Below are 13,799 nucleotides of genomic sequence, written 5' to 3' on the forward strand. Positions count from 1 at the left end.
GGTGCTTACACCCTGATCCTATACTATTGAAAAAATGGATTTTTTTACCACTGACTTCAGTGGTGCAGGATTGGGTCTTTAATAGTTATTTGTGACACACTACAACTGGACTTGTTAGATATTTAAAATGTAAGATGCTTTCTAGGAAACACTTATGTATTAATTCTTGTAATATTTTTCTCCTGCTGTTTGTGGAGATAATCAGATGTGAAAGTGGGCATTTGTAAAGAATTATCCTGAAGAATAATATTTATTTCTACAAAATAAATTTTATGGTATTTGGGTTTTAGATAAGCAGCACTACTTGTGTCTCAGTAAATCTTAATTGAAAAATTAATTGAAATTGGTCTGTGTAGCAACACTGTCATTTGGACTGAAAATTGGTGAAATACTGTAAACAAATATTAATTATAAACTACAATATATTGAGTTGGGGAGAGCTGTCTAATGGAGAATTGCAATATTAGGTATTAGGCCAGTTCTTATTTATTATTCACTAATGACCAGGAAGAGGGAGCAACTATTTTGACAAACTGAGGAGAGGCAAGAAGAAACCAACAGAAATTAATAGTATAGTGTGTCAGCTCAGGGTAGCTGCACTGGTATTTTCCCTCTGGCCCAGCAAGGGTACCCATCTCAGGTTTCCAGCTCCCTAGCTGTTACCTCTCTTGAGGGGTGACTAGTCCCACTCCCTTCTGACCCCAGTGTATTTCCAGGTGCACAGTCCCCTGACTATAGTGCGATATCCCAGCAAAAGACTCTGCCTAAGCAGGCCTGCTTACTTTTCTTCAGAGACCAATAACTGAGTAATTGCCCACAGTTATAAGGCAACACACAGCACTTCCTATGCAAACCTATTTTATTCTTAAGGTAAAGACACTACAGAAAAAATATTAAAAACAACAAATGAACCTATGGAGATAGTAGTAAGCTTACACCAGAGATCTCCCCAACCCTAATGTGGTCTCTGGCAGGAATAGTCCTTCAAAACCCCACTCAGGGTTTCCTTGTGGGTTCAAATTCATCACAGCTTCAGCTCAGAACAAGCACACAATCTTATGGGACTTCAGTAGATCCAGTTCTTCCAACCCTTACTTTGGGGCCCTCTGTGGACCAGGATCCTGTCTGTTTGCTGGATCAGGAAGGAGGCCCTGAGCCTGTTTAAACCCAGTCTGTTTAACAGACAAAGAAAGGATTTTTGGATAGTCACTGGAGAAACCATTTTGAAGTAGTTTATGCAAAACCTATCTAGGGGATGTCTTCAAAAGGACCGATAACCAGAGGAATTATATTAGCATCTCCATCCCCCTAGAGGAGTTGCATACAATTCATAATAACACATGCACAATTGCATTTTTAATATAGTGGATCCCAAAGATATTAAACCTAATTTAACAAGGTTTAATATAATTTAGTAAAGTTTATATTAATTCCATGAGGTTTGTCCAGGATATTTCCATTTTGTCACATCATTTCTCATCTTTAGATACAAGACTGCTTTGCAAACATGGATAATTGATGTTATCCTAATTTTTACAAATGGGAAAACAGAGGAAGGAAAACTTAAATTCCTTGCCTCAAACCTCACAATGATCAAATATTTGTAGGCTTTTAAGGATGTTACTTGATCTATCAATCATATTTCTGAGGCACCTGTTATTGGTATATGTTAACACTGAGGAGGAAGAGGATTTATTTACATGTAAGACACTATGGTGAAATGAAGAGAAAATTTAGACTGAGTATTGGGAAATTTCTGTCCTGACAGTGGGAAGTAAGTATTAGGCTGTGATGGAGTTTCCCTAGGGAAGTGGGAGTAGTCCTGTCACTTGGGATTTTTAAACGAGACTGGATAAAACTATGGAAAAATGTGCTACAGAAAACAATTCTGCATTATCAGGGGAGACAGCCTGGTTAATGCAGTAGGTCTTTTCCATTTTAGATATCAATAACTCCAGGAGAAATAGGTGTTAAAGCCTGGGGTACTTTTCTGTTTAATAAATATAGATGAAATGGACCTTCTTATGGCTTATTTATATTTTAATGATTTTATAAATATTTTGGTTTTGTGTTGAATTTGCGAGCATGAACTCGTTAGGCCAGCAAAGTTGGATATGGGATAGCGTCAGTAAAGATTGAAAAATCATGTTATGCTTTTAAGACACACTAGTTATATTCAGTTACATAAGTCCTCATGACTGGTTATATACAGTTTTTTAGTTAAAAAATTGAACTTGCTGTGCTTCAATCTTTAGGTAATTGAAGCTCCTGGTGCATCAAAATGCATTGGTCCTGGCTGTTCTAATGTGGCTCAGCCTGATTCTGTGTACTGCAGTAACGACTGCATTCTCAAACATGCTGCAGCCACCATGAAATTTCTCAGTGCAGGAAAAGAACCAAAGCCAAAAGAGAAGATCAAATCAAAATCTGAGAGACCCACAATTCTAAAATCTCAACTACAGGTAAGATCATGTTCCTGAATAAAAAACTCAGCATTTTTCCTGAAGCACAATAGCTTGTTGCTGTACAGTTTTCAGACATAAATATATTTAGTTTGCAAGATTTAACGTTAGATATTCACTCTTTTGTTTGTTTTTGCCATTTTAGTGATCTAAAACTACATTTAAGAATAAGATAATTCAGTTAAATCTTTATGATAAAAAAAGAAAACAGGAAAAGGTTGTTAAAATACAATATAGTCTCCTTTGCATAGGTGCTATTAAATTAAGTATCTGCACTTCAGTATATCTCTTCTGAAATTTCCCTAGTACTGAATATTTTAAAGCTAATTCATAAATTAAAATTATTAATATTTTCCTGGATTAAAAGTTTTTAGGTTTATTTTTTAATGGGGAGACAGGCTATGCAGATAAGGGGGATTTGTGTCACATGTAAGGAAATGAAAGAGAATTTCTTAAAAGCCCTTTTAAATCCATATTACCTAGCTCTCTGAAACCACTTTAATGTGGCAGGTACTGGATGTGCAGATTTACTTATATTTGATGATAAATACAACTGTGTTCAGTTTGCTGGCAGGGTCTGCTCATGAGTAGAGCACTCAACACTCTCTCCTGCTAGGCTAATGTATTTCTCCTAGCTTTATAGACTTGTCAGAAACCCATTTTGTATTGTAACTATGTAATTTGAAATGCATTTATAATTATTCACTATATATGAAGACACATTTTGTCACTAAATACATGCATCATGATAACTCTTTCTGTCATTACTATTATTAGTAATTAAGGATCTACTAATTATACAGGCAGGTACTAAGCCTTTGTCCACCCAGAAGAAACCAACTCCTGAGAAAAAAGAGATTAACATGAAGAAAGGTGTGGTGACAGCCCCTAAAACTGAAGTAAACACCCAACCAGTTGCTAAAGAGCCGGCATCAGACAACAGCACGCCATCCTGGGCAAGCGATCATAATTACAATGCAGTAAAGCCAGAAAAGACTGCTGCCATTTCATCTTCACTGTTATTCAAATGTATGTATCGCATAGGGATATTCCTGAGTAATCCATTTACATTTTATTTGAATACCCATCCATTCTTGGCTCTGTAAGATTAGGAAAATTGGTATCTTTTTCTTAATATGACACACGGTTTTTCTCTCCACCTTCAAAGATTCACACACACTCATATCAGGGAAATTTTATAAGGTTCATTTATAATTTTGATATCAGTCTGTACGCAACTGGTTTCTGAATGTAAACTTGCTGAGTAAGTTACCAAATGTTTTCCAAAGGCAATAACCATTTCTGTTCTCAGAGGAGGTAAGTATCAATATACACTTCTTAAATTCAAAATATTGTAAGTTACACGAGGTGCCCCTGTTATCAACAATTCACTGTACTAATTTAAATTTTATTATAATATGTCTAGCCTTGGCACTTGCTTCTCAAGTTTTGCATTTGCATTGCTAGTGCCAAGACGGGATTTTTCAACAGGGTTTGTTACAGAGCTTATATATTTTTGCAGACAGATTTTAACTGTCAAATATATCCAAGTTCTCCTTCTTAGTCCTGCCATGAATGCAGGGGACTGGACTAGATGACTTCTTGAGGTCCCAGTCCTATGAGTCTATGATTCCTGGTGTTTTATTTACTTAAGTTAAATATTTTAAGGATCATCTTTTACTTAAGTGAGGGGGTGGCCTTTGTTTCCTTGTTATCTCTGTGTTGTTCATATTTCACACATTATCTGCACACAAGGAAACATCTAAAGGGAAGTTAGGCAGAGATTTTGCCTTACATATTATAATTTTGCAGGTATTGAATAGCATCCATAACTTCTTGTTAGCTCATATAAAGGTAAGTAAATACTGATTTGTAATGTGAAATAGATTTTATACTTTATCACATTTTTGATTGACTCCAGTGAAATAGTGTTATAATGTAATTGGAATTTAAGTGAAATCATACCATTCACATTTACAAAACACACGATAAATAGGTGTCTAGTGTCTGACATTTTCTCAATTTGAAATTTAATGAATGCAAATGTTACTTTTTCTCCCAGCTTTTATTAACCACCTTTTATCGGGGTTTAATTTTTATTTTCAGAAGTAGATCTGGTTATTAAAAACATTAATTATATATTAACTTGACAAATATACATTTAGAACAAGTGAATACTTTTCATTTTGAAATTCCTCTCGAGACCTAGATTGTTCAGGTGAAAGAACTTTTGATCATAAAGGAAACAGAAGTATTTCCCCTGAAAAATTACTTTATTATTATACACAACTCTTTAGACTGTCTCAGGAATACTGTAGTATATTGCATTTAAATTTAAACTTCCCCCTCTGTTTTACTGCACTTCTTTTAGAAATGCAGCCTTAGTACATGCTATTTATAGTGTTCTGGAGATTACTTTTTTCCCTACTTGATTTAAATTAATAGATTTTGGTACTTTATATCCCATAACAACTACAGAATTGCATTTTAAATTACCATTGTAGGTTTCAAAACGCAGTATTTTTTTCTGTCTAAAATTAAAGGTAAAAAGGGGCCCGTTATGAACTCTTACGTCTTGTCTACACACAAAAATCTGCTTTAACGGTAATACAAATAATAATATAGTACTATAATTGTGTGTGGTACAACTCCATTAATGCGGATGCAGTTACACTAGTATAAATTTGCTTGTATCAGTATAGCTTATTTCTGTAAGGGAAAAAAGCTGTATTGGTATAAGGTACCTTTATACATATATAACTGCATTCACACTAGGGGTTACACCTATTTAACTGTTTTGACAGAATAGCACACCCCTAACTGAAAGTTAAATCGGTAAAAAATGTGTATGTAGACCAGGCCTTATTAATGAATACAAAACAATTCAGTAAATACCAGATGAAGAGTTCTCTAATCAGCCAATAGGGATGGAATTTCAGATTGCTCTAATTAAGGTAAGTTCTACAAATGTCTTGGATTCTGTTTTTACCATTACTAAACTACCAAATATAATTTTTTTCTGTGGAAAAGATTCTTTCATTTTTGGTTGATAACTCTGGTAGTATAATTCGTGATTTAAGTGATCCATAGTGTCTCCTAAAAAACATCAATCACAACTTCTTTGCTTAGGGAACTTCTACAAATTGTTAAAATTTAAAAGTAAGGTAGTGTATTCTATTCAGTGTACATAGTTATATATATATTTACATTGTACTGAACTGAAATGGAAATTGTCCTAAACACGTGCTCTCTACCCTCAAGCTAAGGACCTAATCCTGCAAATCCTTATTCATGCAAAGAACCCTTAATTGCCCACATTGTCCCATAGGAGTCAAATGAGTAAATTTAGTGACTGAGGTTGAAGGATCAGTCCCTATTCAGACCCTAAATTAGTCTTTCCTCAGTCAATATAGCACATGCATAAAATGCAGCTATTCTGTATGCTAAAGATTGTTGCACTAGCTGGTGGAGGTAAGATTTCAGTACACTTTAACATGACAGTGATTTTATTGGGTGGCAGGACGGAGAGAGTCCAAACCCTTTTAGTCCTCTCTTAAATGTTGACAAATAATCTGGGTAGGAGTGCAATTCAGTACACTTGTATGATAAAAATGATCTCTTCCTTTGAAATTGGTCCATACACAGAAACGCTTGTAACATGGTTATTTGAAGCACGCAACACACCATTCTAAAGATTTCTCCTCCTTCCAATCCTCACTGCAATGGCTGCTTCAAGATTCCCTTGGATTTTCAGATTCATACTATTTTGTGGTGAGAAATTAGGCCCTACTTGCAAGTGGCTTTTTTATTAAATCCATCAAAACATACAGGCTGAATATTGGTTTACACTGTCTAACATCTTAATAGTCTGAATGGAAATCATTGGCTTTATTGGTTCAGCTGTACTAATTAACTGGGAAGCATCATGCACATATGATGCCACATGAATAATAATACATTTTATTTATTTGTGTTGAAGATGTGGGCAGTATTTAGGCTGTACAGCTATGGGAAAGTAAATATACACATCATATTTTTTCTTTTTCAGAAATTAGGCCTGTTTATTTTAGTAGCTGATCTGCTTTTACTCATAGCATCCAGTGCACCACATATATAGAAAATGTATTTCAAAAATAATTTTTAATTGCTACAAGGATAAGGGCAATTGAGATTGGGGAAGGTGAAACAAGGGCTTTCAAAGATGCAGGTTCGGAGTGGAGGAGAGAATCTGTAGTATTTTAATGCTTTTGCCAGGACATGTTTCTTGACTATACCTTTAACCTTCAGTTTATATCAAATGGGTGTTAAAGTCCTCAGGGCTTGTCAAAGTAGAAGTAAAATGAAATAGCAAAATAGACAGTATAAATGTCTATCCAGCAGATTATCTTTCAAGCAGGAAAAACACAGCCCCAACAAAATGATTTCTAAAATAACCTGATAAAGTTATGGCCTTTTAAAAATCATCTGCCATGTTTTATAATAACAGTGCATTTCTAAAAAGAGTTAATTTTTTAATGCATATGTTGAGGCAGGGAGTTTAGTCTACTAGCTTGATATTTCATTCATAAGGTTTTTATCAAAAATATGGGACCGCAAAGGAAGATCATATTCATTGCTTACTTGGCTCTACAAAAGAGCTATTGTCCTTATTTTTTCTCATTTTTAATATGTCATGCATTGAGTTCATAAGAATTAATAGCGGGGCAAGGGGTGAGGCTCTTAGATATATGGAATAAGTCAATTGTCAGTGCACTTCATAAAAAAAAACCTCTCCAGATGGAAGATGGAGCTCCGGATCATATGGCACTGATATATCTGGTTGTCATTCAACTTAAGAGTGAATTGTAAATTATATGTATATTTTTAAAGTGTGATCTGCCCCTTGTTTGCCCAGTGTATTTGAAAACTTGTACAAAATAGATGATCACAGTAAAATGAAAAACGACGGATCCCAGAAGAAACACATCTGAAAGATGTCTGGATCCAGATTTATATTTAATAAGGAAAGTCTGCATATTATGTTAAAGCTGTGGTCCCGTCAAATGTTCTAGACTACTTTTAAAGTCTACCACAAGGATTTAATACCGGTACTGAATTGATGGTTTTGTTTTTTTCTTTTTCTTTTAGTCATTTGAGCCTTTTGATATCCTCATATGTCAGGTGGGCTAGGAGTGCAGTTTTATTTTTCAGTTTTGCTTGTATAATATTTAGTCGAGCAACATTCTGAAAGGTTTATAAAGCCTTACTTTTTTTAGCTGAACAAGTTAATATCTACAACAAAAATTTCAGAGAAATATTGTCAAATGAAGATTTAAAGTAGAGAGTGACTCAGAACAGATCTAAAGAATGTCAATGATAAATAGTAATTCTCTCATTATTGGTACTGTAGTAAATAAGAGGACAAATTATTCTGACAAATTAGCCAACTGTTATATTTTTAATTCAGTATATGAAGTGATAATTAACCCTTCCACTGGAGGGAAAAAAAAATTAAATTGCTTCATTGGTATTTAACATCTTTTGTAAAGGTCACTAATTACAGAAGAAACCTCCTGTGTTTCTATGTGGGTAAAGGAAGACTTGAGGAAATATCAAATATTTTGGTTATAACAATGTGGGTAGTGGCTGGGCCACTTACTGATGCCAAAGTTCATTTAGTAGCATGTCAACATGCACATATCTAAAGACTTCAGTGCAGATTCTTTGATAGTAGAAGAACATTTGGAAGAGAAAATGAATTTTTGCCATTTTTACTTAAGTGGAAATCGACTGTAAATCTTTCGTCATTTTCAAGCTGGAAGATTGATCACAAGGAGGAGAAAACTGAAGGTAAAGGTCTGCCGTATCCTAATTTTAAAGTACCCAGACAGATCTAAATTGATATTCACAGACCAGTTTTTTAATTTCTCATTTAAGCTTGTCAGGCTACTTTTATTAGGCATTAAAAGTTATTTGAGCTGATTAGTCACTTATCAACTGAGTCACAGCAAACATAAGTTATATAAAATCATAACTTATTTGGCAGTAAGAGGAGGAGAGCTTACAAGACATAGTAAATATATTTTATTAGATGAACCAGTATGTACACTAAACCTAAACTATTTTAAATTCATATGCTGGATCTTGCGATGTAAGTCACTGAGTTAAGTTTTCTATCACAAAGCCAATAAACTATTTATTGACTTAGCTTCAACTTAGCTATAACTACTAATTTAGTATGAATTCATAGCCATTAATTGCAATACAGACGCTCCCCGGGTTACGCAAGACCTGACTTATGCAAATTCACACTTTTGGAAAAAGTTCCATAAGCCAGAAATAGGATTTTTGAGTTGCCGAAATTTTTGCTTAACGTACGGTATACATTTCCGACTTACGCAAAATTCAAGTTACGCAAGGCTTTCCAGAACGGAACGATTGTGTAAGTCGGGGGGGAGGGGCGGGCGCTTGTATTCTATTTGATAGTAGTATTTCTTATAAATTATTAATGAATTGGACTTTAAAGTGGAAATAGTTCATTGAAAGGGGCTCTGTCAGGCTAAAATTTGCCATACATCTCTCCTGCCATCCTACAACAGTGGATTAGGGGACAGACAACTTTATGGTGCCTCCTACCGGGAAGCAAGGGGACAACATTTGTGAAACTCTGCCCTTGATTACATTAGCCTCCTTTTAACTACCTGCCTCCATTTTTCTTTGCCTCCTCTATGGCTTAGGTTAATCATTGCCTTTGTCTAGATCTGAGCCATATCCACGGGCTGAGTAGTGCTTACTCACATGAGTTGTCATCAAAGGATTCCAGATACAAAGGGCTTTTGGGTTGCTTCTGTTCCTACACAAAGTAACAAAGTGAAGAGACATTGTCAAAGGACAGCAGTGAGATGAGAGCCCAAAATCAAAAAGTCTGATGTGCATGTGATGATTGTTCTTCTGCAACATTCCCTTGTATTTTTATTTTATTATTTTTTAAATGTAGAAGGTAGCATGGGTATGGAGGGAAAGGAAAATATATCATACAATGTAAAAAAGAGGGAAGGATGGAAGAGAGGAGCAATGTACACATAATGGGAGTGGAGGGTAATAAGGTGGAATGAAAGCCTGTAATACCCCTGCAGAGGGAAAAGAATAAGTCCTTATCTACCCACAGACTTGTGCCATTTTAACTAAGAGCATGTCTACACACATAGTTGCACTAGTTCGACTTAAGATGTGATTTTTAAACAAATTTAGTTTAAACCAGTGCAGAAGGTTGTATGGACCCTTGTTTTGGCTTAGCTTAAACTATTAGGAACAGGTTTAAAGTAAACTGAAACAAGCTACTCTTAAACTGCTGTAGCAGTGTTCACAAAGGGATTTGCACCATGTAGTTAAACTAGCGTGAGTTTGTGTGTAGATGCTTATTTCAGTTTAGTGGCTTAGTTTGGTTTAGCTTAATCTTGTTGTACAGGTTTAATTTAAACAAAAATAAGCCACAGTCAAACTGAAACAAGAATGTCTTTGTACAAACTTGCACTAGTTTAACTAAACCAGTTTTAAAACATGCCTTTCGTTAAATAAGTACAAGTTTGTATGTCACCAAGGCCTAAGAGCTGGTGGCAGAGGCATTTTGTCTAGGCAGATAGCGAAGATGCACCCTGTCATTATTTGTCCTCACAAGTGAATAATTGAGATTGTCCAGTCTCCTGATTCAAACCTATCTCATTCCATGGGATCTGTTATTACTTGTCCACCATGGGTCCCTAGCATTGTAGAATAGTGCCTAAGAAATAGAAGGTACAGTACAGGGCTATCACTGTGCAAATTGCCCATGATACATTATTGTTTGAGGACTAGGGCTCTTCATAAGTAAAAACTATTGAGGGGGGTTCAGAGGGCAAATCTTGCATCCAGAGTACCTGAGAGGACACTGTCAGAACTTCGGGGAAATACATACTGGAGCTCTGCCACCTTTGGGGAGGAGGGTGCATGCATCCTACTCCCCCTTTCAAGCAGTTGTCACCCTGGGGGCTCTTGGAGGGCAGAAGGCCAGCGCTCCACAATCACACTGTGTGTCTGGCTCCTGCGTGAGGAGCCACAAGAGTGAAGGAGGAGGCTTGACACAAGTGTTGGGCACAATCTGGCTCGTAGGGTGGTTCTTTTCTACTTGTTCGTCGATACCGATGGAAATTTGATTAAAAAACTCACCACCCTATATTGCTGTTTGCATTTTTTTTTACTAATATTGTTCACTTGGTTGTATAACCAATGGGAAGTCCTCCCCCCCTTCCTCTCCTTCCCCTCCACCAAATAAAAGGGGTTCTTTGAGGTGGTCTCTTTTGTATTTCCACTGTTGGATTCTGATGATTGTGTTGATCTGGGTGCAGAAGGCTTTGGAGCTGAAGATGGCCTGTAAAGTCCTTTGAATACAGAAGTGGTTCTGAAAAACTAAGGCCTTATCTACAGCAGGTATTGCCCTCATTTCAACTAGGGAGGCCAGTTGCACAGGTCTAATCCCCTAGTGTAAACAGGGTGAACTACTATAAGGTAATCTCAAGCAGGGAGCAAGTTGTAAGTGCACATGGTAGCTTTGCCTATCTACAGTAGAGAATTGCATTCGTATAGCTATGTTGGCTTGCAGCATGACAAATCATCAGTGTAGACACGGCCTAGCTCCAGTGTTTCCTCAATCAAGTGAGAATGGAGACTGTTACCTAGTCTTTCAGTACCTGGGTTGTAAAGGCCTGGCACACAGCACCAGTTTAGGCATTGACATCTTGCAGCAGACCAGACACCTGATACGGACATCCGACTTGAGAAAAATAGAGGGGCGAGAGGTGTACCTTTTAAATCTGGATTTATTAGGATCTGACTCAGTTTTGATAGTAGGAACTAGCCCAAATCCCCTAGTGCACAATGGCACATAAATACTAAAATTGCCTAAAAATGATAGCTTATTGTACAATAAGTAAAAGCTAACTGTATACAACTATTTTTTGAGAGAAATGGCAAGAAGTCTGACAAAAGCTGACTTCAGGCATAGGAGTTGTTCCTCTGACCACGGAAAAGAAGGAATTGAGACGCTTGTTGGCTGCACCTTCTTTTATGGCCTTGGGCACTAAATGTTCAGTGCCCAGGAAGGTGGTTGAGTGGCACCTTACAGGCATGTCTCTTCTAGAAGTTTCTGAAGTTCTGAGGTGCCAGGTGTGCATCCTAACTGAGACTATGCACAGACAACACTTGAAGAACTACAGTTACTGGTAAGTAACTTCTCTTTGTGGAGTGCTTTAGAACTGATCTCTAAAGCACCAGCTGAGCAACATATTTCAGTTTTCAGTTGTATGTGAATGAATTGAAGGGTTTCACTTTTATTTTCTTTAAAAAAAAAAAAAAAAAAAAGCAAGCTTGCCTGAGAATTCAGTAGCCCTTGCTCTGCAAAGAGATGGCTTTTTAAAAAAGTATAATTTAGTTTGGACAGTTATTCCCATAATTAGTCATTCCTGCAAGAAGATGTGCGCACCACAGCTTCCTGAAACCTGGTTGGCTTACTATCAGTCCAGATAAGATGTCGGTGATGCTGAGTGGCAAAGGAAAGTGGAAATGGCAAAATATAGGAACATTCAAAACTGAGGGAGCCTGCCCACCCATTGGTAAAGCAGTTAACAATCTCAGTTTTACTAGACTGATTGCTGCCCTGGATTCTCAGCTAAGTGGTCAGGGATGCCTTTTCCAACTTTGACTGAGAGAGCCTTTTCCTACCAGTTTAGGCTAGACTACTGCAGCACATAATAGTAAAGTTCATTTGGAAACTTATAATGCAGCTACCTGCCCCTGAGCAAGATGGATCAGCAAAAACATACTACACTTGTTCTCTGCATAGGATGCCAGTTAACCTTTGGGTGAAATCAAGATACTGGGTACAATCTACATACCCCTATGTAGGCTTGGAGGTTGGTGCACCCTGTATGACCTGCCACGCTACTTGCACTCATCCAGAATCCTTAACCTACCGAGTCTAAGGGAGAGGCTAAAGGGAATTGGGCACATGGCATTTCCAGTGTTAGGCCCTCTCCTTAGAAATTTACTTCTGCCAGAAATACATCTGCATTCCAGTCTGGCCATGTTCAAAAAGCACAGCTCCATCCAACCTGTTCACAAACTGCTGGCTGTGGTACCCAAAAGTAAACCTGCTGGCAAGGAATTTTCAATCTTTGTTTTTTAAAGTTGCTATGCGGCAATGGCATGCAGTGGTTTTACTTCCGATACTTGGGCAATGTCTAACTACAGAACCTGTGCCGGCATAGTTTTTTGGGACAGCTAGGACAGCTTAAATTCCTACTGTAGTACATGCAGCTTGTGCTGCCAGAGAAGGTTTTCTGTCGGTGTAGGAATACCACCTTCCTGAACAATGTTAGCTATGTCGACAGCAGTACTCTTCCATTGATGTAGCTGTGCTAGTCAGGGGTGTGGATATTTTCATACCCCTGACCAATGTAGCTATGCTTATACAACTTTTAAGGGTAGACTATGCCTGGGACATTTCTTTTGCTTTTTAACTTGCTCCTGTAAAGTGATGACATCCCTAAGTGTGATGGGTGTCATAACTAGTGAATAGATAAGATCAGCAGTAGAAAGTAATAGCGAGTTCTACATTTTGGGTTCTACATTCAGCAATATTACCCCGTTCCAATGATTTTCCCCCAGCACTTCTCACAGTGAATAGTTACTAAACTTACCTTCCACAACCACAAAAAGATTATTTGTAAATATTCTTTCAAGTAATCTATTGTACTGTTATAGATCTGGGGGAGGGGTTAATACAAATTTTATGAAGACCTGCAAAAACCTCCCCATTTTCACAGAGGTATATGCATGATAGACTCTTCACCACTGTATCTAAGTGTGTATTGTTATATGGCCATACAGTTTAAAACTGTCAGTGTGACCTATAGCAAGAAATTGAATATTTGATGGAACTATAATTCAGATAGCCCACCCCCCGGTAAGCTGAAGTGAATTTTATTTTTTAGTGTTAAAAGCTTGTAGTAACTAGATGGTTGCACACAGCTTACTAAACTAAAATCATAGGGATTATTAAATGAAAGACCATGAATGGTGATCACACAGACCTAACTAACTAAACAGAAATGCAGAGGATTTTCAGAAGATGTGGGTTTCTAAGGCCAGACTTCCATGGAAGGAAATGAAACAACAGTGGAAAAACTTGTCTGCAGTGTTGTGATAGCTGTGTTGGTCCAAGGATATTAGAGGCAAGGTGGGTGAGATAATATATTTGATGGGACCAGGCTCTGTTGGTGAGAGAGAGGCTTTCAAGCTCACACAAAGGTCTTTGTCAGGTCT

At 37.0% G+C, this 13,799-nt stretch overlaps 1 protein-coding gene across 3 annotated transcripts in view; it reads left to right on the forward strand.

Annotated features, from left to right (window-relative positions):
- Window positions 1–13,799, forward strand: part of DIDO1 (death inducer-obliterator 1) — an 87,943-nt gene that overhangs the window by 40,299 nt on the left and 33,845 nt on the right. For all 3 annotated transcript variants that reach the window (XM_074969591.1, XM_074969590.1, XM_074969592.1), the window contains 2 exons: window positions 2,256–2,462; window positions 3,266–3,491. In XM_074969591.1, coding sequence (XP_074825692.1) covers window positions 2,256–2,462; window positions 3,266–3,491 — 433 coding nt within the window. The remainder of the gene's footprint in view (window positions 1–2,255; window positions 2,463–3,265; window positions 3,492–13,799) is intronic.

The sequence above is a fragment of the Natator depressus genome, chromosome 13 (assembly GCF_965152275.1).
Source record: "Natator depressus isolate rNatDep1 chromosome 13, rNatDep2.hap1, whole genome shotgun sequence".
Lineage (NCBI taxonomy): Eukaryota > Metazoa > Chordata > Testudines > Cheloniidae > Natator > Natator depressus.